The sequence below is a fragment of the Euleptes europaea genome, chromosome 1 (genome assembly GCF_029931775.1).
Source record: "Euleptes europaea isolate rEulEur1 chromosome 1, rEulEur1.hap1, whole genome shotgun sequence".
NCBI classification, from domain to species: Eukaryota; Metazoa; Chordata; class Lepidosauria; order Squamata; family Sphaerodactylidae; genus Euleptes; species Euleptes europaea.
In genome coordinates, this window is record NC_079312.1 from 106,922,002 (window position 1) to 106,948,755 (window position 26,754).

Consider the following 26,754-nt stretch of genomic DNA (forward strand, 5'->3'; position numbering starts at 1 on the left):
AGTAAGACCCCTTTTGGGGCTTTAATCTATAATTTTTCTCCTGTGTGTGTGTGAAGGGGGAAGCAGAGTCTGTGTGTGTGGGGGGAGGAAGCAGTTTCTGTGGGTGGGGGGAAGCCCGTTCTGTCTGGGGGGGGTGCCCCCTCGAGTCTCTCTCTCCCTGGTTTGAGGGGGGGCTTCAGTTGTGTGTCCTCAGGTTTTCCCTCATTCATAAGATCGGTTAGGTCTATTTTGATGCTTGCTAAAAAATTGTTTTCAAATAGTGACTTAAAGAATGCATTTGCCTGGTCCCGAGTCCAATGCAAAAGGGGAAATTCCACCCCCTCCTGCTCCTTATGCTTAGCTAGCATGCCTCTGTCCCTTTCCATGGTTTGCAAACTCCCAGGCATCAGGTGTTGCTTTGCATGGTTGCAAACGTGTTGCTTTGCATGGCTGTGTTGCTTTGCATGGTTTGCAAACTTCTTCTGTCCCTTTCCATGGTTTGCAAATTCCCAGGCGTCAGGTGTTGCTTTGCATGGTTGCAAACGTAATGGTTTGCATGGTTGTGTTGCTTTGCATGGTTTGCAAACTTCTTCGCACATGCCCCGCCCTTGCTCCCCGCAGCTCAGCTGTTTGTCGGGGCTGGGAGCTTCGAGTGGGCGGCAAGCTCTGCTAATTGCAAATGCACATTAAGGAGGGGGGACCCCTTTCGGGGCCCATATCTCAGCCCCCCTGATCCAATCTTGGGGGTCATTGCAAGAAGGGTCCTTTGAAGCTACGCTGAAAGTTTGGGACCTCTACCCCCCAAAATGCCCCCCCGGAGCCGCGGAAAGGTGCTGTTGTGATTTTAATGGCTTTATTCGGCCGAATTTTTCCCCGAACTCCGGACCTCATGCCGAATTGCATGGACCCGAAGTGGGGGAGTTCGGACTTCGGCATTTCCCGAATAAAAACGGGCCAAATTTTGCCGAATCCGAATTTTACCAAAAAAAAATTCCAACAGCCCTAATCCCTAGTGCATGCCATCAGATTGTTTTGGTGAACTGACAGCAAGACAGCATTTTGTTTTCTGTTTCCTGACTGGAAAACATATGCAGTAGCAACCAAACAGATTTGATTTCACTAGATAGTAATAGTTTCAAGCATGTATATCACCGTTTCTGATACCATTACTGCCAAGTGGTACCTATAAGGAACAATAATTTGTCACAGTTTACAACTTACAGTTGTAACTTGGAGTACCCTACTCTACAGACTATTGGAGGCCACGAAGCAGCGGAAGTAGGCAAAATGGGCTGCTTGAAATTTATGCTCAACTGCAAACTAATGCGTACACGTCTTCCATGAGTTAACTCATGAGTTAACTCATGTTCAACTTACCAGGTTTCAACGCCAGTGAAATCATGTATCACTGTTACCTTTCTAGCCGCTAATTAACAATGGGGACTTTTAATTAGTACTATTAGAATATTTGCACAGCTATTTGTATTCATTACACTTTAGCTCTTTTAATAAGTGCACATAGTCCAGCTTTAATTATTTCCCCCTAAAGTTTGAGATAACTTGTCCTGAAATTTATTTCATCTATATTTTTGATTGAAAATGCAATTGCTCATATAGCAGGTTGTACATAAATTCTTACCCAGCAGTAAATGCTTTCAAGAATGGCCTCTTTTAAAATTTACATTTAATTTTTCATATAAGATTTAAGTTAGGAAGCATGCTACTATAAAAAGCCAAAGCAATAAGGGCTCCAGCTGCAATTAAAAAAAAGCCAGTTAAGTAAGTGGAGTGTGATTGTGTTTGTAGCCAAAGTTTTATTTGTAGATTTCACTGCTGCAGCCCCCACAGCTGATGAGACAAACATTTCATGCAGTGAGGAATATTTCTGCCAGGAGGAAAAGAAGTACCTAGTTTTATGAGTCCAAGGGGGATTTAAGCAAGTTTTTCCTCAAACCACAGCCACCAATCCAACATAGCACTCTGCTTTTTAAACTAAGGAGGATTTCAAAAGCACTTTGTGATATGACAAGAAGGGAAAGGGCAAAACATAACACTGGGAACTACAAAACCTTCAGGAGAATCTAAAGTTATTTTTTTAAAAATCCCAGTATTCCGCTGTTGAACAAAGAGAACATTGTTAGATGTTTCACACCTGTCAGACAGTAACTCTCCTAACAGGGGTTAAAGTTCCTTACAAATAAAAAGGTGGGAGGTACCATTTTGGTCACTTTCTTACTGGTACTCCATACGAGCTGGCATTTGCTTTCTTTCACCCTTATCTCCTACCTGTATCAAAGGAACCAGAAGGTGAATGTACAGATTCCCTGTGGTGGGGGACATGGTTATACAAGACAGTGAAATACCTAAGATGGCATCAGCTTTAAGTGATTATGAAAAAAACAATGAAAAGGGGCAAGGGAAGAAAGTTTCTTAATCTTTAACTAAAAGTAGCCTCACGAAGATCAGTTGAGGACATCTGGCTTTTATGTGTGTCACAAGATCTCCTTTACAGTGATGAAATACTTGCAGTTATTGGGGTATTCTTCACGGTGGATTTTGCTTCGGTTTCGAACCGGAGCAAATAATAAACTGATTTAAATAGCTTCTTCATGGCAGTGCAGATTCTCCCCCCATCCCAATTTTTCACGGGAGAAACAGCGCACTTCTCTGCGCTGCTTACGTCTGCTGCCGCTCATGACTCACCGCTCCAAATCCGCCTAATCCCGCCCACTCTTCCCATGATCCTGTGTGTGTGTGTTGGGCGGGGGGGCATCCCAAGAGCAGCAAATCCAAGCCAAAACTCCCGTCACCCTTCTGAAGAGAGGCAGCCAGTCTGCTCTGGGTCTCCCTCCAGCCGGTGTGATCCTATGTGTGTGTGTGTGGGGGGGACCATGAGAGCAGCAAATCCAAGCCAAAACTCCCGTCACCCTTCTGAAGAGAGGCAGCCAGTCTGCTTTGGGTCTCCCTCCTGCCGGTGTGATCCTATGTGTGTGTGTGGGGGGGGACCATGAGAGCAGCAAATCCAAGCCAAAACTCCCGTCACCCTTCTGAAGAGAGGCAGCCAGTCTGCTTTGGGTCTCCCTCCTGCCGGTGTGATCCTATGTGTGTGTGTGGGGGGGGACCATGAGAGCAGCAAATCCAAGCCAAAACTCCCGTCACCCTTCTGAAGAGAGGCAGCCAGTCTGCTCTGGGTCTCCCTCCAGCCGGTGTGATCCTATGTGTGTGTGTGTGGGGGGGGGGGACCATGAGAGCAGCAAATCCAAGCCAAAACTCCCGTCACCCTTCTGAAGAGAGGCAGCCAGTCTGCTTTGGGTCTCCCTCCTGCCGGTGTGATCCTATGTGTGTGTGTGTGTTTGGGGGGGGGGACCATGAGAGCGGCAAACCCAAGCCAAAACTCCCGTCACCCTTCTGAAGAGGGGCAGCCAGTCTGCTTTGGGTCTCCCTCCTGCCGGTGCGATCCTATGTGTGTGTGTGTTGGGGAGGGGAATCCTGAGAGCGGCAAAACCCCCATCACCCTTCTGAAGAGGGGCAGCCAGTCTGCTCTGGGTCTCCCTCCTGCCGGTGCGATGCTGTTAGAGTGGCAACTCCCCCAGCCAATCACCGTTCTTGGGGGAGGAGAAAGGAGACGTCCCGGGGAGCGAAGCAAACATTTCTTCATGGGCATCCGAGCAAAAAAACGCTCTTTTACTGGAAAGTACGGCTCAGAAGTGGTTTGGATTGCCTCTCTTTTAAACCGGCTTATTTTGCTCAGTGAGTGAAAACACGGCTCTGCAGTGAATAACCAAAATTTGCCTCCGACGCAAAACAGCGTCGAAGCAGCAGCAAATATCCATGAAGAATACCCCATTGGGAGGAAAAATTCTTTGGGTTCCAAACTGGCATACTAGTCTCACAGCCAGACTGAAAAGAGATCCAATAAATGAATTACAATAAGGTGAAAGCTAGCAATCTTAGTGACTGCTACCAGATGTTCAGTACACATATGAAGAGCACAACCAAAACAGTGATAGATTCTCTAGGCTGAGAAGTTTTTCTGTAGTATAAGTTACTAAACCAAAAGCATGTGATCTGAGACAGATGTCATTTTAAAAAAGATTAAACTCCTTCTGATTGGCTATTTGTCAGAGACGAGAGTGTGGGGTGTAAGAAGAATGATTTGATTGGGAAAGGGGGAGATAGTGCAAGTAGGTCTCATTTGTGCACACAAGTTGTTCATCAACCTGGGTATACTTACACAGAAGCATGAATTTAAAAATACAGGGAAATAGATATGGAATAAAGAATATGAATAATGTGGGCTGAGTGTCACAATTCCATAGCAAATATAATACCAGAAACTTAAGAACACAGCAAGAAAAATCTCTCTGTTACAGTCTGTGTACACATGATTTACCAAAGCCAAAACAGTATTATGTAGTCCTAGAGACTTCCAGATTAACAGTGCAATCCTACACAGAATTACACTCCACTAAAACCAAAGACTTGAACGGAATTACAATGCTGCAGCTCTGCTAAGGATTGCACTTTTAGTCATCCTCATGGGGAAAAAACATTTTACACTATTAATGTGTACACACCATCTATTGTAACATGTCCTTGCTGAAGATTTCTGTCATTTTCTACTTTAGATGCACTGTCAGAAAGTATAGCTACTTGTACAGTTTTTAACATTGATTTTAATATGGTGAATGACCTAGATTTTTGTCTATTATGTGGCATACCATTTCATAAAGCTTTAGTTTCCAACTCCAATTCAAGTGGCAGGCTTTAGAATAGATTATATTTTAAGATAAAGCTTTCACAGTCCAGAAATGTTTACTGGCTGCAGTTTTTGCCAAAGATCAACTTTGTTGTGGCTTCCATAAACATTAGTGGGGGGGGAGAGACAGTAAACACCATGTTTTAACAGTTTATCACTTTCACAAAATACTTGTGAAAGAAATCTTTGCCCTTAGTTTATATCTTAAAATATCATTCAATCTGTTTTAAAAACCTTCCTCTAACTGCCATATTGCTTTGCATTTTCATTTAATGTTGAAAATGAGGGTTAAACTAGATACTAGTACAGCAACGTTGTGAAAGAATTCAGTGGCAATTTAAAATTTTAAAACTATGGAGTGAGGCTAATACAAACACTGCATGTGCAGTCATGACAATGGTTCATAAATTTGCCACCCACCCACCCACTTAGTTCCCTTTCACTCTTGTCCTTTGAAAAACTCAGGTTAGCAAACATGGGTTCTTCCCTCCTCCACTTTATACTCACAACATCCCAATGACTTAAGGATAGATTGAGAGAAAGTGATTGGACCAAGGAGTTTCACTGCTGAATGGAGACACTCAGCCCTCTTAACTGGCAATGAGTGGGCAATGAAAAGACAAGAGAGACAGCAAGAGTAGAGGAATACCCAAGCCAAATCCACTAGGATGCAGGCAAAAGCTTATTTTGAAGCATACTCCATGGCAATGATGGCAGGAAAGAAACCACTTTTTCGCCACCATTGAGTCTGCACAGTGAAAGCCAGCAGAGGTGTTCTGGGTGGTCAGAGGCCTGCAGGAGGAAATAGATTGCTGAATGGCCCACTGCAACTGTCATGCTCAGTACTTTGCCGATAAAATCTCTCGCATCTGTTCTGACTTGGACTCTGTGTTAGCAGTGATAGGGAGGGCAGGAGATGAGTTTAAATGACAGCCGGCTGGGAGGCACAGATGAGTTTAAATGACAGCCCCCCCCCTTCACGGGAGCCCGCTGAAGGGAGGCGGGCTGTCATTCAAACTCATCTGTGCCTCCCGGCCGGGAGGCACAGATGAGTTTAAATGGCAGCCCCCCCCCTTCACGGGAGCCCGCTGAAGGGAGGCGGGCTGCCCTTTAAACTGATCTGCGCCTCCCGGCCGGGAGGCACAGATGAGTTTAAAGGGCAGCCCGCCCCCCCTCAGTGGAGCCCGCTGAAGGGGGGCGGGCTGCCCTTTAAACTGATCTGCGCCTCCCAGCTGGGAGGCTCATATCAGTTTAAAGGGCCCCCGCGCGCCTTCAGGGAATCCCTGAAGGCGCGCTTCGGCCGAATTTTCCCCCGAACTCCGGATCCCCCCGAATTACCGGGGATCCGAAGCGGGGGAGTTCGGACTTCGGCACGTACCGACCCCACAAGGGTCAAATTCGGCCGAATCCGAACTGTACCAATTTTTTTTTTTTGACAGCCCTAGGGATGTGGCATGACTCAGTCTGGGTTGAGCTGCTATAATATCTAGTTTGCTCATGAAGCCATTATTTCAACTGAAATGTATTCAGTTAACCTGCATTCCATTTGTCAGTTGGTTTGTAACTGAACTACTGAATGTTGAGACTCTGACATGACATTTGTATATCTAGGGCACAGTTTTGCATTTCAACTTCAAATACTAGATCAGCCCCTACACACAATGAGCTATCAACTTAAATATAGATACATCAGAATAAAAGTTCAACACCTAAGCTTTAACACCCTTAGCGTCACAGAGGACTTGGGAATTTCACTTCCCAAGCATGTTAAGGTCAATTAGCACAAGAAAGATTCAGGCAGCTTCCAGTCTTCCCAGATGATTTAAAGCATTGTGTTTCAAGTACTCCGCAATGCAGAATGGGCTGCCACCTGCATGACAGTCCAATTATGTGGAGGCAACCCCTGCCCTCTAGTGACTTCAACACAAGGTGTCAGGTACACTTTCAAATGAAATTCAAAATGTTTTCATTTTTCTGCAGTGGCCTACAAGGTCATGTCTCAGAGGGAAGTTGATGCTATAGAGCCAAAATTCAAAAGGCTCCTCACTCAAATTCTAATTAATCTTGCCCCTTTATTGGAAGGGACTCCACTTCAGAATAGTAAGTGACTTGTTTATTGGTTAATAACTTCTAGACACACTAGGGTTGCCAGGCCTCAGATGGCAACCTCTGGTTCAATTAGGGGGTGCGGACTGGTGCACTGGCATCACACCAGTGCACTGATGTCACTTCCAGTGAAAAATGTAAGTGATGTCATGGGATGCTCTAGGATTTGCAAAAATTCTATGGTAGAACAATAGAGTTTTTGCAAATCCCAGAGGGCCCATGACATCACTTCCAGTGTTCATCAGAAATGTTGCCAGTGCACTGGTGTGATGCTGGTACATCCCACTTCCCTCCTATTTCCTCCCACCAGTGCTTCAGGCATTGTTGAACAAAGCTCATACCCTACCAGAAAATATTTTTGTTAGTCTTTAAGGTGCTACTGGACTCTTGCCCTTTTCTACTAATGCTTTGTTGGGAAGTCTCTCACTATAGAGGGAGAAATAGCAAGCCTAAGCCAGAGGCCAGCTGAACAGGAGTGGGTGATGGCAAGGAAAAGCTTTAAGAGTATGTTCATTAAAAAGTCAACCATCACACAAAACCTGCACTTCTATTATCTGGTTGAAAACCTTTGAAGAGCTATCCCACCTGAATTAGGTAAACTTTTTTCCCCACTGGAACATAACAGTAGCCAAACATATGATCTCAATATAATACAAATATACACCAGTGGCTCAGTCCTCATCCTTCCTCCTTCCTTAAGGATTGGTTCCCTCTTCCTCATTTTTACTAACCATAATTTGCTGTGAGGTACAAAGTAGGCAAACTATGTTCAGTACATCATAAAACCACTCTGCATGGCTGTTTGGAATGGATTTCACAGTCTTAAAACACAAAGATGAAGGGGAAAGCACTTTAAAATACTAAATGAAATGTAACTGAAAGTTAGTTGAAAATAGAAAATGGAGCAGACCGCCTATCTGAAGTGGAAGGGAGTAGACATGGAAACAGACTTGTCAATCACACAACCTTTCACTCCAAAGTAGGGTTGCCAGGTCCCCCTCTCCACCTGCAGGAGATTTGGGGGGCAGGGATCGCATTTGATTGGTAAATTGTCCCGGCGCGCTGCAGTACTTCCGGAAGTAAACCGGAAGCAACAGGATCGCGTGGCTTGCAGCCACGCGCATGCATACAATCCTTGGTGTGAGCTGACCGATGGATTGGCAGGCAACTGCCCACCATTCCAAGCCACCTGGCAACACAACTCCAAAGGCAAGTACACATGTCAATAAACAAGCAAAGAGAGGGAGCAGCAGAGTTCACCTCAGCAAACAAACAAACAAAAAATATTCCCACTCCTGTTTTCAGGGACAGAGGCATATGCAGCAGAGGCCAAGAGCAGCTATGTGAGTCATGATGTTTGTCTCCAGATGGACAATATTAATCTTGCTTTTCCATGACTCAGCTTTTCTCCTTTAACTACTATCACATAACAGCCAGATTAATTGGCACCTAAATCCTACACAGCTTTCAGATCACAAGAACATTTGCCATCTTGGTGGGAGATTGCTAACTACTCTGCTAAGAAAAGCAGATTTCATCTGTGTGCAAAGCAATTTCACAAGAACATCCCTTTTTGTTCAAATTATGCTAAAAAATACAAATGCAACTGCATGCATTGCTTGAACGGACAACAAACAACATAAACACAGAGAGCATAAACATTTAGACAGAAAGAAGAGTGAGGCATTGGCTGGGCGCTTGTAACACAACTAAACTGCATGTTTAATACTAATTTTTGAACAGAAAGTAAGAGGGAAACACATTTACTTCTCTTCGCTATTTTAACATATGTGAAATGTAATTTCCTTAAAAACACACTGATTTAATCTTTAATACCTAACACGCACAGGGTTGCCAACCTCCAGGTAGTGGCTGGAAACTATTACAATTGATCTCCAGGCAACAGAGATCAATTCACCTTGAGAAAATTACCACTTTGGAAGGTGGACTCAATGGACTCAATGGCATTACACCCCACTGAACTGCCTCTTCTCCCCAAACCCCATCCTTCTCAACCTCCACCCCCATAATCTCCAGGCATTTCCCAATGTGCAGCTGGCAACCTTAAACATGCGGTCAGATTCAACCCCAAAGATGTAACCTCAAATAGCATATTTTATCATTATTAAAAGGGAATTAGGGGTGCTGAAGTAAAAGGGGGAGCAGTATTAGAAGCCAAACTGTGCAGTTTGCCAGATAAAATTCTGTTTATATCCAATTTTACTATTCAGAAAGGTTTTAGCCATTTGTAGAATGATATCGCGCCCCCCCCCCCCATATTTCAAGGTAGCAATCAACACAAAAGTCAGTTTTGGTAATATACCGATGACCTCATCCATACAAAAACTTTAAATAAGTATATAAAGCAGTCAGCAACTGCAGCAGTCAAAAATATTCAGCACAGTCAAAATATTCACCAAGCTTATTCAGCTTCCAGAATATGAACATTCCCTTTTCCCAGAAGATTTGTTTTGACAAAGATTGCTAATTGTGGAAATGCCACTCAGCATTCTTTTTGGAGTACTTCCATGAGATCTAAGCCCTAATTACAACACTATAGAGAAACAGTTGTCAGGATTTTTTTTTTAAAGGGTCAACATCAATTTTCCTCATGTTTTTGAAAATTATGTTGAGGATTTGGTATTCACCAGTGATTCTTCTAATCTCTACCACCACTGGGTAGATGGGTGCATAAGCACACATCACCGTGCAATCTTATACTCATTATGCTGGTTTGAGGGCTACTGAATACAAAGTAAATTCCTTGCACCTGTGTATATTCATTTCCTTTTGTTATTAAGCTTATATGACCAAAGGTCTTAAGCATAAAACTGATACATAACAAGAGATCAAAACAGACCAACCAGTATAAGATCAAAAAACCCAGCTCAATGAAATACATATACCTCATAAAATCTGTGATACATTAAAAATAATATGTACCATGGGTCTAGAGCAGTGGTTTCCAAGGTGGGCAGTACCACCCCCTGGGGGGCGGTGGGATTACCTAGGGGGGCACTAAGAGGCAAGGGGGCAGCAGGGGGTGCTAGAGGTGGGCCCCTTCAACTGTGTTGTTGGATAGGGTAGGGGGCGCTGGGGTTGAGTTTGTGGAACCAAGGGGGTGGTGGCCCAAAAAGTTTGGGAACCACTGGTCTAGAGTCTTCTAATCTCTACCACCACTGGCTAGATGGCTGCATAAGCATACGTAACAGGACAATCCTATACTCATTGCGGTGGTTTGAGGGCTACTGGATACAAAGTAAATTCCTTGCACCTGTGTATATTCTAGGTCTGCAAGGGACTTACACCAGGGCCAAAGTGACATTGGTAAGGTCCAGGGGACTCACTTCCCAAAGCACTCAATTACTCAATGCCGCTCTGGAGCAACATAGTTATTACATGTCTCAAATACTTTCTGTTATTATTTTCATTGCTGGCACACTTGACATTCTCAGGTATTTCCCAGTTTTATTACTTCATCTTCATATTTTTTCTTGTGGCTTTCCATTATGTTATTTGAACAGTATTCTGTTACTACTTCGTTACATTCTGTGTTTCTTCATCAAATGTGACACTATAAATAATCCTCGAAGTAGCATATCAATGCATTCTGTAAAGACTCCGTAATTCTAGAATGCATGCATTAAAATCTTTACATTTCTATGCTAAAACTGGCAATATTGCGTGCCTTTATATAGCTGAGTAACGTATGCTTTAAGAAGATGTTGAAGTTCATGAAATAGTTGGCATATGAGAAAGTCTATGGTTTTCTGTGTGAAGGTTCATTTGACAAATCTCTCAAGAAGGTGTACAGTCATTTGGAACAAACTGTCCATTAAGGAAAGTTTCCCTGCAGAATTTGGGTTTGACTCATTTTCCTTAATGGGGATGCCCGATTTCAAGAGTAAATGGACTTCAATTTTTAATATTCTAATTCCTAAGGGTAAAAACACCACTTTTGCAATGGAAAGCTTCCAATTTTTTATCTTCATAACAGACTTCACTGTAGACATTAACACTTTACCCATCTGTGCTGATGACATTTGACAAGAGCAGAAAAAACTCACATTTAAAGAAAATCAAACAATTTATTTTTGTCTGTTTGTATAATACTATTGAGTTGTTAAAATTCTCTTAAGTAGCATGATTATGAAGAAGCCACAATATTATTTTAAGCTATTTATTTTGATGGGTCTGAATTTCTTGAAGAAGAAAAAAGTTTCTCAATGTGAACAGAGATTGTTCATTTATTTACTCCCATTAAAATTTGTAAAAGTTCCTGAGCCCATTGAGCAAGCCTCAGGGCACAATTAAAAATGGATTGCTTCTCTTACCAGCAGTGAAGAAAGGGACCAGACTGTTTTGCTAATAACTTCTCAGCTATAATCACACTTGGAATAACATTTCTCGATTGTTAATAGGCAAGGGACTTTTTTCCTTCATGATGCTTCTTCTGCTAAACCTTACCCTGCCTACCAAATTATTCAGAATGGTTTACAGAAATGTGGGGTTGCATTAATGTCTACGTTACTTGAGCAATCCAAACATGCTTCACCATGTATACCAGAAAAAAAACATTGAAAAACAACAAACAGAGCTTGGAAGTAAACTTAGAGCCACTTCGTACAAGATACATGGGCATGAGCAATGGCTGTTTTCACACGTTGGATAATGCACTTTCAGTACACATTAGTAATCTTTTCCTGTTTCACACAGGAAAATCCAGTTGCAATTGATTGCTAAAGGCCATTGAAACTGCTTTATCCAAAGTGTGTGAAAGCAGCCTGAAAAGCACATATATCTTGTATGAAAATGGCTAAATTGCTTATTTTCCCCAGCATAGACACATCTCCAAATTTCTTGTGTGAAGGCCTTCAGTGCTGTATAGATGATTCTAACATTACTGATATGATCTGAGCAACCTTCCCATAAAAGGATGTGCTGGAGTGTGAGCTGCAGAACCAGTGTCCTGTTTCCAACCATGCATTTCCAAAAACTTAAGAGAATCGTTTTTTAAGATGGCCAATGACTTCTGCCTATTCCTTCTTCTGCTATAGACACTAACAGCCCATTCCTGAGCTTTCAGTGTGCAGGGATGGCCAAGAAGTTCCCTGCATGCTAAAAGCACCAAAAAAAGCCTTTAACCGGCTTTTTTCATGTAAAATGGGGCAAAAAGCCCCACAGAGAATAGCAAGGCTGAGCCTGCAAAAAAGCAGGCACAGCAATACCATTCTCGGCACCAGCGTCCGGGGCTGAAAGAGGATAGGAGGCTGCCTTTTGATGTGTTAAGAGTTCATAGTTGCAAGGATAAGGCAAAACAACAAAATATAGCATTAAAGCTGGAAAATTTACAATCACCTTCTAGTTAGTGGAAGCGCTTTTTAAATTCTCCAGAAATATGTGTACTTCCTTCTGATAGCCCTAATGAAAAGAGAACTAAAGTAAAGGAGTGGCTAAAAGTATGAACTATCCTGAGCTGGCTGAAGCTGCCGAATAGACCCAAATGCTGTTCTCCAGAGCTGCCTTGGCAGGATCCAAGACAGGATACAGAGGAAGCCCAGGCATCAATTGCTCTGCAGTCTACTTTGGATCCAAAGGAAAGACTGGAGAAAGCTACACTCCTCCCACTCTGCTGCATCCCATCAGTTTGGTGCTTCAAACAGGCACTTAGGTCACTGGATCAGTGAATTGGGCTTGAAACTATCAAGGGAGCACTTCAATACTCGCCTTAAAAGAAGTGTAACCAACAGTACAATCCAAAGCAGAGGTACATCCTTCTAGGTCTATTAAATTCAATACAGGGCTGCCAAGTCCCCAGTCAGGGTGGGGGGAATCCTTTGCCCTGAGCTTTCGTTACCCATCACCCCTCCATGTGATTGTGGGAGAAAATTTTAATAAACTCACTGGCATCAAGACTGCAAAGACATCATTTCCAAGAAAACCCAGAAGCAACAGCTCTAGGAATCACTGGAAACTCTATGGTTAAACCAGAGATTCCTAGAGCTATCACCATCACTTCTGGGTTTTCCCCAGAAGTGACATCATCATGCTTATGATGACACCCTCCATGTCCTCGTCCCCACCCCTCCCACCAGTTGCCAGGCTTAGCCTGGCAGCCCTATTCAATAGGCTTAGAAGGGTGTACCTCTGTTTAGGATTGCACTGTAATTGATCCAAGGTTCTTTCAAAGCCTGAGCAGCCACTTAAGTACTTAAGTGTTTAAGGCTGACCTCTTCTAAAATGTGAAGTGGTCCAAAATTGGTATAATCTTACCTTGTTTTTTAAAGAGGTTGCTGCGTACTATTTCATTCATGGATTGCACTTTTTGCTTCTGTAGCTTTTCTGGTGGAATGCAAGTGTAAAATTCATACAAGAGTTGGCTACGAATAAACAGAAGGACAAAACATGGATTAGATTAGACTGATGCGATATATATATATTTAAAAGACCCACCCCGGTCTTTGGAAAGTTAACAGTGTGTAAAACCAGAATATATATTAGCAGCTCCTTTTTCTAATGCATCTTTCCACAGTTTTCTAAGAACGGGTGATGCAAGACGACCAATTCAAATGGGTAACTGAAATGTCCCTTCCCCATAATACATTAATCAGAAAATTCCATTCACACTAAGTTGGATTCAGACTAAATTCTTCATTCACCCAAAGCACTTCGGTCAGTAGAACAAAATGTTCCTGCTTCCTTGTCTCCCACTGCAGCCCACTGAACTCCCCAAATAGTAGCCCCTAGGGGATGAGGAAACCTCAGAAACAGGATGAGAGGCAAATCAGGTGTCTGCAGCAGAAAGGGGGAAGTGGTGGAAATTATTCCAGTCTTTCTGTTAGCTGAAAATTTAGTCTGGATCCAACCCGTTATCATTTGTGTGTTTTTTATTCTGAGTATAAAATAATTCAATGTTTTGGGCTGCATCCGACTACTACTGAAGGAGGCGAAGAAATCACACAAACTCCCCTCTTCCCCACAGCACCAGTGCTTATATGGCTTTTGTTGTAGTGGTCCCCCTTCCCTCAGCAATGTCTTTTCGAGAGTTAAAGGAGGCAATTGGGGAAAGGAAAGGTGGGGACAGATCTGCCTCCAATAGAAGCCGCCCTGAGCCTGGCTTTGGCTGGGAAGAGTGGGGTACCAAATGGAAATAATAAATAAATAAATACATACATACATACATACATAAGAACAGCTGTATGATACCACCTTCAACATACAGACTGTGGGAAACCCATTGGTTAGAGTCAGCCAGCACCATGTTTTCTATTAAAGTTTCTAACGCAAACCTTATCACCTGGTTTACACCTGGAATCAGTTACAACTGCAATAATAAGGTTTGCAAAGCACCATAGGTATGCAAAATATTACTGCTAAAATATAGGCATCTAATCATCTACTTATTGTTGAGTTATTAGTGTTAGCTCACCTTAGTAACCTGACATCAAAAACTGTTTCTACATCCTGAAGAACAGATGGAATATATTTCAAGGCAGCCACCTGAATGAGAAAAAAAAACATGATTGTCATTTATTTCATAAATGCCTGCAGACTAAATCCATATATCTTATGGAACTTGTGGCCCAATCATAAACATATTTGTTCTGAATCAGGTCTACATAGTTGAATGGAAAAATTCAACACTGACCTACTACTGGGTGATGTGTGCTTATGCAGTCAGAACATACCAGGCACTACATGCATCACCACAGAATAAACTTGAAACAAAACAGCTGAATTGGCTTCCACTCAATTATGATTTTAAATTGACAAAGTCACATGGCATGCAAAACATCTAAACACATTATCCATGACAAAGATGTTGCATATTTATGAATGATTCTATCACAATGAATTTATGAATGTGAAAGATACAAGATGACAATTATGGCAAGCTCATTCAAATTTGTTATTACAACCAAAGTAAGAGGAAGTGAGCCTTTGTTTTCTGATCTGAGATCGAAGGCTAAATACCAGGCACAACAGAAATGACAAAGCCCCATTCAATATTTATTCAACGTTTTTATTCACTAAAAAAGCCACTACAAAGAGGCAATACAAGTTGTTTGCTACAGTCTGCCACACACTAAAAGATTATACAGTATGTCCCTGGGAGTGACACACTGCCATGTTTTTCAAGCAAACAGAACTGTGTATTGAATATATTGCTTTAGTACAAAAGGTGATGTTACCATCCACTTATAATTCCTCGTACAGATTCACCATGAATAATTAATTCAAAAGGACACATCAGAAGCTTAACTTCTCTTTCTTCCACCTGTTTTTCAGCTCTCTTTTAAAGCTATTGTGCCAACCTTTCTATTCCATATAGCTACCAGATTTGCCATAAAAAGCTACTTGAGTGTTATTGCTTTACATGTGTCAGACATTAGGGCGTCTAATGTTCCCTAAGGATTACATTATATGAATGTCTTAGGGAGGGGGATTTCTTTATATCATATAACGTTTTCCATACCTTTCTCATGTGAAGGAACATGTTGTCTTCCCCAGTGACCACCTCCTCCACCACCGTTTTAGTCTCTCATCAACAGTTGGAGATCAGACCATATTTGATTAAGTTACTTTTTTTTATTAAGTTACGATTTTTGATTAAGTTACGATTTTTGATTTTGATGTATTGTATTTTATGTATTTTATCTATATTGTAAGCCAACTTCAGCTCCGTAAGTAAGAAAGGTAGCTAATAAATGTTTTAAATAAATTAAATAAATAAATAGAATCCTAGAATCATAAAGCTGGAAGGGGCTATACAGGCCATCTAGTCCAACCCCCTGCTTAACGCAGGAGCAGCCTCGAGCATCCCTGACAAGTGTTTGTCCAGCCTCTGCTTAAAGACTGCCTGTGAGGGGGAGCTCACCACCTTCCTAGGAAGCTGATTCCGCTATTGAACCAACTCTTACTATTAAAAAATTTCTAATATCCAGCTGGGACCTTTCCACCCATAATTTAAACCCATTATTGCAAGTCCTATCCTCTGCTGCCAACAGGAGCAGCTCCCTGCCCTCCTCTAAGTGACAGCCCTTAGGATAAACTGGGAATTAGTAACTGGTCTAAGGTCACCCAGTAAGCTTCATGATTGAGACAATCTGATTGTGGATCTCTCCAGTTCAATTCTGGCACTCCAGCTATTTCACCACCATACTGGCTATTAGCTGTAAAAGGTAAAATATGTTCATCAATTTTAATCACATTATTGTTTTTAGTGTGTTATTGAAGGACTACAGCTTACTTTTTAACAAGCACCCAAGTGGGTTGGAGCACAGCCTGGAGTCTCTAAGCATCTGAGGTGCCAAGTAAGCTTAGCCAGGATGATTTGAAGTCCTAGTCTATTTCTGGAATGAGAAAATGACTTGGACTCTCAACAAGACTGCTCCCAGGCATAATCTCCCTGCTCACAGAACCTATTTGGCTGTTGGTATACAAGGAGTTGAGGGTGATGAAACAAGAAGGGCGATGTTTAAAGCATAGGTGGATGCATATTCAACTGAAAGTGGGTAACAGCATATTATCATGCCTATTCACTGGCATTGATAATGTTGAAGAAGTTTACTTCACCACTGTTACATCTGCAGATAGCCAGCTGAGGTGTTTCACAGCTTACAACCCCCAATGAAGTTTCTTTGGGAGTAATCACCTGCCTCCTGCCTCCCTCCCCACTATTTCAAGGGATTTCAGTAACTCACTGAGACAAGGCCTTTTGCACATAAAATTTACAAGGCCTTTTGCACATAAAATTGGTCACCTTCCTACTGATTTATAGGACACAGTCTAGTCACATTTTTTCTGGATGGTTGGAGGATGCTACTTTCAGGGCTGGATTACTGTGATCATATCACCCCTGTGATAAAACTTCTGCACTGGTTACCCATCAGTTACCATGCACAATTCAAAGGTGCCGGTTCTTACCTTAAAGGCTCTAAATGGCTTGGGTCCGGGGTACCTGAAGAACCATCTCCTGCCACACCATCCAGGATGCCAATTAAGATTTGCCTCTTAAGCCCTGCTCTCTATGCCCCAGCCTTCAGAGAAGAGGTGACTAGACAGGGCATTTTCTGTGGTGGCACCTCGCCTTTGGAATACCCTCCTCCTTGTGGCCTGACTGGCACCTACTTTAGTTTCTTCCAGGTTCCAGGCTGAAGCATATCTTTTTACCCAGGTTTTTAATTAGGGGTTTCATTTTATCAGCTTTTTAATGGTCTACTTCACTTTTCTGGGAAGCTTTTATGCTGCTTGGGTCCAATGGCTTGTGTTTTAATATTGCAGTTTTTAACTGTAAGCCACCTTGAGAAGGACGCTGAAGAGACACCGTAGAAATATTCTAAATGAATAAATAAATAAATGTAGTCAAGTACATCTGACCACTTCCTTGACCTTATGAAACATATGGGTCATAGGTCACATGAAGCCTGACAGCAGAGCCAGTTTGTACAGCCTGCAGCTTTCTTCCATGACACTGGAGGAGGGATAACTCCCCATTCATACTGTTAAACAAAAATTAATTACTTTTGAAAACTATTCCTTGTTCCCTCCACTGACACACAAGTTGACGGATTTTTTTAAAGTATGTTAGTAAGGACAGCCCTGACCTGGATGGCCCAGGCTAGCCTGATCTCATCAGATCTCAGAAGCTAAGCAGGGTCAGCCCTGGTTAGTATTTGGATGGGAGACCACCAAGGAAGTCCAGGGTTGCTGTGCAGAGGAAGGCACTGGCAAACCACCTCTGTTAGTCCCTTGCCATGAAAACCCCAAAAAGGGGTCGCCATAAGTCGGCTGCGACTTTATGTCACTGTACACACACACACACACAGTAAGGACATTTTTTTTCCAGAGCAAGGTAATACAATTATTTCAAGATTGGAAAGAAACAGATGGGGTCTTATCAGTACATTGTCAGATTCCTCGAAGGACAGCTTGACAACTAGAAGTTGGAAACAGGTTTTAGAGAACCGGGAGAAGAAAAACTCCTGCTTCCTCACCAACCAAACCTAATGATTCAATGAAGATTAGAATTCTGTAGCTTCTCTGAGTTTAACTTAGTTTTATCATCAAAGTGATCAGCTGATTTCATTTGCACTCAGTTCATGTGCACGCTGCTGTGGCATTTCCATTTTAATGTTGCTCTCCAAAATATCTCACACCTTATCTTTTCCTGCCACAGAAATGTGACTTAAAAGAGGTGTTTTCTTTTCTTATGGTTTCAACATATCCCACCATGTTCTTAAAATATTTATTTGCTGATCATAATTTACTGTTTTCGAGCCTGCATAGGAAAGTCCTGTCGTCTAGAGAGCTACACCTTTAAAATCATCTCTGCATGAGCTATCACTTGTTGTTCAAAACTACAAAGCCAAGTGAAACTAGGAGCTTCAACAAAACGTATTTGCTTTGCTTTGCAATCATGCCACAAAGCAAAAACTACTTCTGTTCTTACTAGTGTGGAAGATTACTAAAAAGGATAATTATATATAGAAAGATTTTTTTATATGCTGGCCTTTCACTACTGCCAACAAGAATACTCTCTGGCTTCCAGGCTCCTTAAAATACAGTGTAGAAATTACTTTTTAAAAAGAAATTTACAAAATTTAAACCTAATTTGTGTTCACTGTTACTATTCCAAATTATCACCCTTTATTCCAGCTTGCAAATTTTAGCACTGAAGATGAAGAGTGTGATGGGATTCAAGCTGTAATTGATTATTCTTGTCCTAATTCTCAGCTATGCACCTTTGCAGACTGATTGATTGTCTAGATCTCAGCAGCGAGACTACATTAGTTATAAGACTTCACAACACCGTGAGAAGCCTAAGAAATCCACACAGTATCAAAACACCTAAGTAAAGCAGGAAGTTTTCTTCTAATAGTATAGTAGTTGAGATCTCATCTCATATTCTAATAGCAAAGTCAGCCAAATCTCTGGATACTTAAATCCAGTGACTGGAACTGTGAATGGGCAAGACAGATCTTTCTACAAACCAGAAAAGGGCCCCAGGTTTGCAGAAAAATGTGAAATCTTTAAAAAAAAATGGTGGTTTAAAAAACCCAAAAATGATTAAAGTAATGCCTGTCACTTTAAGCAATGGATTACCTCAGTGGCTGTTGCTAGGCAATCACAGCATTCGAAACGTCAGTCTCTGTCAGTAAAAGGCAGCGGGAAAGGAAGGTCCATTTCCAGGCCTATTTTGGCCTTTAAGGGAGGGTACTTTGGGCCCAGGCCTGACTACAGTTGCAAGTTCCATCTCCAGGAGTATCCCAAGCTGCATTTGGCAACCCTGTCCCCTGCCAGTAACCTGGGAGGACCTGGCAACCCTACTGGATACTACTCAACTTGCATAATTCAGCTAGGTCTGGCCACTTGCTACTGTCTGACAGCAGCCACCCTATAAAAGCCAGTGTGATGTAGCAGTTAGAGCTTCAGAGTAAGGTCTGGGAGATCCAGGTTTGAACCCCCATCTTGCTGTGAAAGCTCACTGGGTGGTTTTGGAACAGTTACTTAATTTCAGCCTAACCTGCCCCACAGGGTTGTTGTGTGGATAAAAGGTGTAGAGAAGAATAATGTAAGCTGCTTTGGTCTCCACTGTGGACAAATAATGCAATTTCCCAAGGTAAAGTCTGCAGGTGAGGGCGGGGGAGAAGATGGAAAACTTAAGCCAGAGGGGCAGATAAAGGTGGGTTTGCTGTTGGGTGGAAAGGAGATAGGGTTGCCAACTCCAGGTTGGGAAATTCCTGGAGATTTGAGGGATGGAGGCTGGGGAGGGTAAGGTTTGAAAGGAGAAAGACCTTAGACGGATATAATGCCATAGACTCAAAAAAATCTATTTCCTCCAGGGAATTAGGACTGTCAACCTTCAGTGAGGGCTGGAGATCACCCAGAATTACAACTGATCTGCAGATGACAGAGATCAGTTCCCCTAAAGAAAATGGTGACTTTGGGGGGGTAGAGTCTATGGCATTATACCCTGCTGAGGTCACTTCCCTCCTAAACCCTCCCAAGGCTCCACCCCCAAATCTCCAGGAATTTCCTAATCTGAAGCTGTCAACCCTAAGAGGAACTCATGTTTGTAGTTGGGAGATCTGTTGTGATACTGTGAGAGCCAGTGGTGGACTGGCTATTATGTTAGCTTGCCAAATGGCAAGTGGGTCCTGTGAGCCCCTGATGAAGTGGGGCCTCTTAAACATTAGACAATATGTTAGAAATAAAAATTAATAAAAATTAAATGATAGCCTTATAGTTGTGGGTGGGCCCCCTTTGTCTCCTGGCAATCAATATTTTTAGATTCAGTCCACCACTGGTGAGAGCCACTGCTGCTGGGGGGGGGCAGAGCAGGTCAGAAGGGTGACGGGGGCAAAAAGAGAATGCAACAGGAATTGAGGAGAGAGGAAGTAAGAAAAGGGGTGGGAGGAGGGAGAATGAATGAGAGACTGAGAGAAGTAGGGGGACAGGGGAGGAAGCAAAGGTGGGAGGAATGGGATAGCTGCTCCCACAGGTTTCTTGAGGGTCCCTGCTTGTTTAAGTCTAATATGTACATGTACAAAGTCAATCAAATAAAAAAATAAAAAATAGTTGGTCAGGTGGTTCCCCTTTTTGCTAGTGAGGTTTAAGCAGGAATAGTGAGGTTTAAGCAGGAGGTGCAACTGCACTTCTTTGAAAGGCGAACATCCGTATAGAGGAACGCATATTCTGAAATGTGAGCATGCATACAAAGAATGAAATACAGCAGCTAAAATCCTAACTCCTCTATCCATTTTCCCATCAATAGCTGTTTCTCCTCCCTGACTTCAAATCATTGCTTCCTATATGCATTCTTAATGCAGGAAGCTTCTCTCAGATCTTCAGCTACATCCCATAAGAACCAGACAATATCTTTAAACATATATCTTTAAAGTCACATCAGATATATGAAGCCAAATGCATGTGTAACTAATCTGTGAGAAAGACCCACACTGTTCCAGGGCTTTATTTTCCCTAACTATAATGTACTTCACAGGGTTATATTTTATTTATTTACACAATTGATACCCCATATTTGTGATCTCATCAGGGCCACCAAGGTGGCTATTAAAACACACATAATAAAAAAAATCTTATAAACTATTAAAACTAAAAAAAAACCATCATTCAAACAATTAAAACCAAGGGAAAAACACACACTACAACAGAAGGGGGAGAGACTTCCATCGTTTTGGTACCATGACCAAGAAGGCCCTCTCCCAGGTTTCCACCCAGCTAATCTGAGAAGGGGAGGGGGACACAAAGCAGGGCCTTGGATGATGACTGTAATTGGTTGTGTAGGTTTGTAAAGGAGTAGGCGGTTATTCAGGCATGCTGGTCCCAAGCTATGTAAAGATTTAAAGGTCAATACCAGCTCCTTGCATTGTGTCTGGAAATAGATTGGGAGCCAGAGTGGAGCAATATGGTCCCTATGACTCTCTCCAGTCAACATCCTGGCTTCAGATTCTGTATCCAATTGAAGTTTCCAAGCATTTTTCAAGAGCAATCCCACATGGAGCACATTGTGAGAATCTAATCTGGATATACCCAAGGCATTTGCTACAGCCGCCAGATCTTTTCAGCTCAGGAAAAGCTGCAAGCTGGCTAACCAGTCGAAGTTTGTAAAAGACACTCTTAGCCAGAGCTGCCACCTGTTTATCTAGCAGTAGACCTGGGTTTAAGAACACCTGCAGACTATATCAAGAGGAGTGAAACCCCATTAGAAAGGGTGACACCTTAAGTCAGACTTTCTGTTCACCAGTAACACTTCTGTCTTGTCACAATTAAGCTTCAGTTTATTAGCCTGCATCTATTCCAAAACTTTCTACAGGCACCAGTTCATGGTTTAATGAACAGCCCCCCTGTGATCACCCAGAAGAGCAATATAGAGTAGTGTCATCCACATATTGATGACAACCCATCCCAAATCTCTGGAGGAACTCAACAGAGTTGCACTTCCTCTGTCCATCTACCTGTGCAGGTCATCCATCAGGACAAGGCTGTTTCAGTCCTATAACCAGGCCTGAAACCAGATTGGAAAGGATACAAACAATCTGTTTCATCCAAGAATGCTTGAAATCATCCAGCTACCATCCATTCAGTCACCCCGCTCAAGAACTGACATTTGAAACTGGTTGATACTTGATAGTTATTAGAATCTCCTTGGTTCATGGTAAACTTCTTTAGTAGTGGGCACACCATAGACTGTTTAAAGGCTGGGGAACCACCCCCTCTCTCAAGAAGGCATTAACTACTGCTTGGACCCAGTCAGGCCCCCCCCCCCCCGCACCAGCAGATTCAATTAGCCAGGAAGGGCGAGGGTTGTGGACCTTAAACCTCCAAGGATTCTGTACACATCCTCAGACTGAATAAATTGAAAAGAATCTCAAACAAGTAGACAAGCTGACACCCTGGCATCATTTGATCCTGGCACTGCTAATATAGACTCCAAGTCAGTACAGATGCAAGTTATTTTATCTGCAAAGTGTTAAGCAAAACATTCACAGCAGGCCACTGAATAATCTACCTCCTTCCTTAGACCAGATCCCCACAGGCCTCTGACAACCAGAGCAGCTCAACTGGCATACACTGTGCAGATGCAACTGTGGGAGAAAAGTATTGTTTTCTTTGCCATTACCACCAGGGAGTATACTTTAAAATGAGCTTTAGCCTGTGTCTTATTAGACCTCCACTGTCACTCTTGCCATGCCATCTCCCTTGCCTTTTCATCACCTGCAGCCCCTCAGTAAACCAAGAAACTACCCGAGAGAAGATGCCTGGGAGTGATCATGTCAACTTCTCAAGTCATTTACACATTCCAAAGGTCAACCAGGGTGCTGATGGGAGCACTAACCATATTAACCTGGAAAATCCCCTACAGCAATCAAAAAGCCATTTGGATCCATCTGGGTCTGGGGGTGGATTATTTTAATAGATCCCTCACAACTGCAGAGTTTTGGTATCCCTATAATTCTAAACCCAAACAAATAGTAATCTGCCCATGACAAGGGAACCAACCTCAATTATTCTACCTTCTGATCACATTAATCCTACCTGGAAGAAAATACCGGATCAAGAGAAAAACCTGCACAATGTGTAGGACCAGTTATTACCTGAGTCAGGCCCACAGTTGTCATGGAGGCCTTAAAATCCTGAGCCACGCCCAACAAGACAGCCTCAGCATGAAGACCCTCAGGACAACCAGCCTAGGAGTCCTCAACACCACCCTCGAAACCACCTCTAGCAGCTCAGGCAGCAAGAGTGTTAGGCAGCTGTCTTTCAATCCCAACATTAGGTACAACATTAGGTGTAAAGTGTAAAGTGCCATCAAGTTGCAGGTGACTTATGATAACCCAGTAGGGTTTTCATGGCAAGAGACTAAAGAGGTGGTTTGCCATTGCCTTCCTCTGCACAACAACCCTGAAATTCCTTGGTGGTCCCCCATCCAATTACTAGCCAGGGCTGACCCTGCTTAGTTTCTGAGGAGATTAGGCTAGCCTGGGCCATCCTGGTCAGGGCACAAACCCTGGTCAGGGTACACACCCTCAAAACAGGAAATGTCCTGGATGGTGCAGCATGTTAGGAGGATTGAGTCTCTGTAGCCTACAGCACCACCACTTGCTAATGTTGCTCCATTAACATTTTTAAACACCGTGATCAAGACCATCTTCTGAGTAGCTGTTCATGTTAATGCAGCCTGACAAATTTTCAGGCCGTTAAACCAGTGAGCAAACAGTTTGCCTCCTTTTGAGAAATCCCATGCTTACATTTTTGTCAAGGAAGGTTTTTAAGTTTCCTTCCAATTAATGGAAGAAACCAAAGTCAACCTGTCTACAGATGTACTTCCAAACAGTCTCTCCCAAAGACAAAAAAAGCAGAAGAGACAAACCTGTAATAAAATTGTTGTTTTATATTGACTTTTCATGAGGTTGTTGATAGATTCAAAGAGCTTCCTCATAGCTTCTTCAAATTCTGTCAGTTCTTTGCCTTCATATAGCCTGGAAAAAAACATATTTGAATTAGAAAGTACAGCTCAATTTCACTTTGTCTATGCTACTATCAAATGCATGGGCATGAACTTCTAAAGATACATCTAGCATGACTCTAATCATTCACAGATTCCAAATAAAAACACAATCAACATTTCCCACTGTTAAAAGTCTTTGAAAAACACACTGTCAAAATCTTAGACCAGGAAGGACCACTGTGGACCATCTAATACAACTTCCTGCCTGTATGTACAGCATTAGATACTTCAGTTGCCTGCAACAGATGCCAACCCAAACTTTTCTGAAAACTTACCCCCTACCTGAACCACATTTCAGGGAGCAGCAGGCTGCTGGTGAGAGAACAAACTGTTCTATGCCGCTCTGCCTCTAACCCATTGTCTTCAAAGAATATCACTATATTGTACAGATATGGCAGGTGGAAATATAAAACGTGACTTGGTGACTGAGTCAGTCTGAAGGATTGTGACAGAGTCAATGAGACACTATTATGCCAAAGACATTCACAGATATTGTATTGTTTCCTTTGTTTTGCACCCTTAAAGACATTCTTCTTAAGCAGAAACGAATAAGACAGGTTGATTAATATGTATATAATAGTCAAAGGAGCAGTAGAAAATGGACAATAGAAGGGAAAAGAAGCGGAAAACGGAAGGTGGGGGAAGGTGCACGCCGTGAGTGGCCCCAGCACCGGCGAGCAGGCCCAGACGCCAGTCCCCAGACGCAGCAGCAGAGCTGGGCCCAGATGCCGCCACAGCCTCCCGCCAGTCTCCGGACACTGACACAGGCTGCGGCGGTGAGCCAGGAGGTGTTCCGGCACCCCAGGAGGCATTCCTGGGACGTTCCGGCACCAGTCGGGGGGCGGAGCTGACATTAGTCGGCCTCTTGAGCCATCTCGGCTTAGGAATGCTCCCCCCTTTTTTTGTAGAGATACGCCAGCTTTTTGCTATGAGGGTTGCACTGTTTTTTTGCGCTGGGTAGAGGCTTTGGCGGGGCTGAAACTTCCTTAGGAGGCAACGCCGCTGGGTTGCCTCCTAAGCCCGGCACAGGCATTCCTCTCAGGAATGTGCTGTTAATGTTCTTTTTCTGTTGAACAATTGCTCGTTTGATATACTGGAGAATGTGGCACATTTCGAAAGAGTTGCTATGAAAGTTGGACGTCAAGTTAACTAGATTTTTAAAAACTTTAGAGTTTATTTATTGCTGTTTTAACCACCTTAGTTATGTTTAATTGCAACAATTTTATGTTATTATGTAGTCATTCTGTGTATTGATTTTATGCCAATAAAGGTGACTGTAACTGTGACTGTGATGAGGGGATCTACAATGTGCATACGGGGAGAAATCAACAAAAAATCCCTCTCATCCCAAAACGATAGAAGTGTCCTTCTTCTGGCAGAAAACAGTTAGACATAGCCCATTAGATTACTAGGGCACATTAATTTATCCCTGTTAACCATTTTCTGCCTTTGGAAATTAATGTTATAAATCAAAACAATCTAGAAGTAATTAAGGGGAATCAGACTCCCTAATTTAGTATTGTAGATGTCATCAGAACCAGAATAAATTCCTGATTACTCAGATGTATGATTATTTCATTACTTGACTATAGCCTCCTCATCCAACACCAGACAAGCATAGCTTTGGGAAACCTCATGTAATGATTCTCCTAAGTAAAAACAAATAAATAGATCCCAAATATCAGTGTTTGGATGCCCCACATTCCATACAGATAAATAAGGCTGTACCATAAAAGCCTAAGAAACACTCCTACTGCTTCTAATCAGGATTCCTATAGCACAATTAAGGCATCCATTGCCAAGTCATAATTGTTTCTTCACTAACTCCATCACTATCCAGTTCTGTGTCAAACAAGAGATTCTAACATAGTTACATATGTAAATTAGATTACCAGCCCACCTAAAGCAACAGCACATCCCAGCAGTGTTCCCAAAAGCAAACACAAGATCTAGTAATTCATCAAGTTGTTATATACCTTATCAAATCAAACATTTAATGTATATTGGATTTTGTAAAAAAAAAGAGAGAGAGAGAGAGAGAGAGAGTCAAGCTCAAAGCTGGCTAATTAATATTAAGGCTTGTTTCAAATTTAGCCTAGATAATAATAGAACTGCAGACTTTATTTATCAAATTTATCAGCAGTCATTAAAGCTGATTTAATCTTCTTTAGAAGCAAATTAATCTAACCCATTAGATAGGGCTGAAACAATAATGGAGACACACACTGAGTTTCAGTATGACTAGGGAAAGCGAAACTTTGCCCAAGGCTTTTATACATCAAAGCCACAAGCTTTCCAATCTTCATGTTAGTATCCTAACAATGGAACAGTTTCCTCCTAATTAAGAGCCCAATCCTACCATTGAATGAATGTATGATGAAGTCAAGCACATTGTACATTTAGGCCCTCTCACTGAATACTGAAGCAATTTAACAGAGAGGTGAGACTGGTAACCTTCATTATTTTTACTTATTTATCATTTTTCTCTGTCAGAAAATTCTCCATTAGAATTGTGGTTCTTTAATTCAACTGCTGATGACTGCTTGCACAGTTGCTTTCCTTGATAACTGTAATTTTGTAGCTTTATTATTTTATGATGTATGTTTCTTTGAAACACAAGCAAATATTTACAAAACACTGCTGATTTATCTAAATGAATTACATTTCATTTTTCTTTCAAACAATACATTCCAAGAGAATCTGACATCAATTTAACATAATACATCCATTTTAGAAATCACTCAGTTGACTATACTACAATGGCATTTTTTCACTCTTCACAGGGCCACTCAGTATTTATGCAAATACTGAAAGTTAAATTTTATCATAAATTGATAAACTGCAACTGCTTCATCTCTCTTATCTAGCATATGAG

At 42.2% G+C, this 26,754-nt stretch overlaps 1 protein-coding gene across 1 annotated transcript in view; it reads right to left on the reverse strand.

Annotated features, from left to right (window-relative positions):
- The window catches only part of DOCK2 (dedicator of cytokinesis 2), a 367,227-nt gene that overhangs the window by 278,635 nt on the left and 61,838 nt on the right, over positions 1-26,754 (reverse strand). The window contains exons 22-24 of the mRNA XM_056847921.1: positions 23,742-23,850; positions 14,274-14,344; positions 13,118-13,224 (exon numbers count right to left, since the gene is read on the reverse strand). Coding sequence (XP_056703899.1) covers positions 13,118-13,224; positions 14,274-14,344; positions 23,742-23,850 — 287 coding nt within the window. The remainder of the gene's footprint in view (positions 1-13,117; positions 13,225-14,273; positions 14,345-23,741; positions 23,851-26,754) is intronic.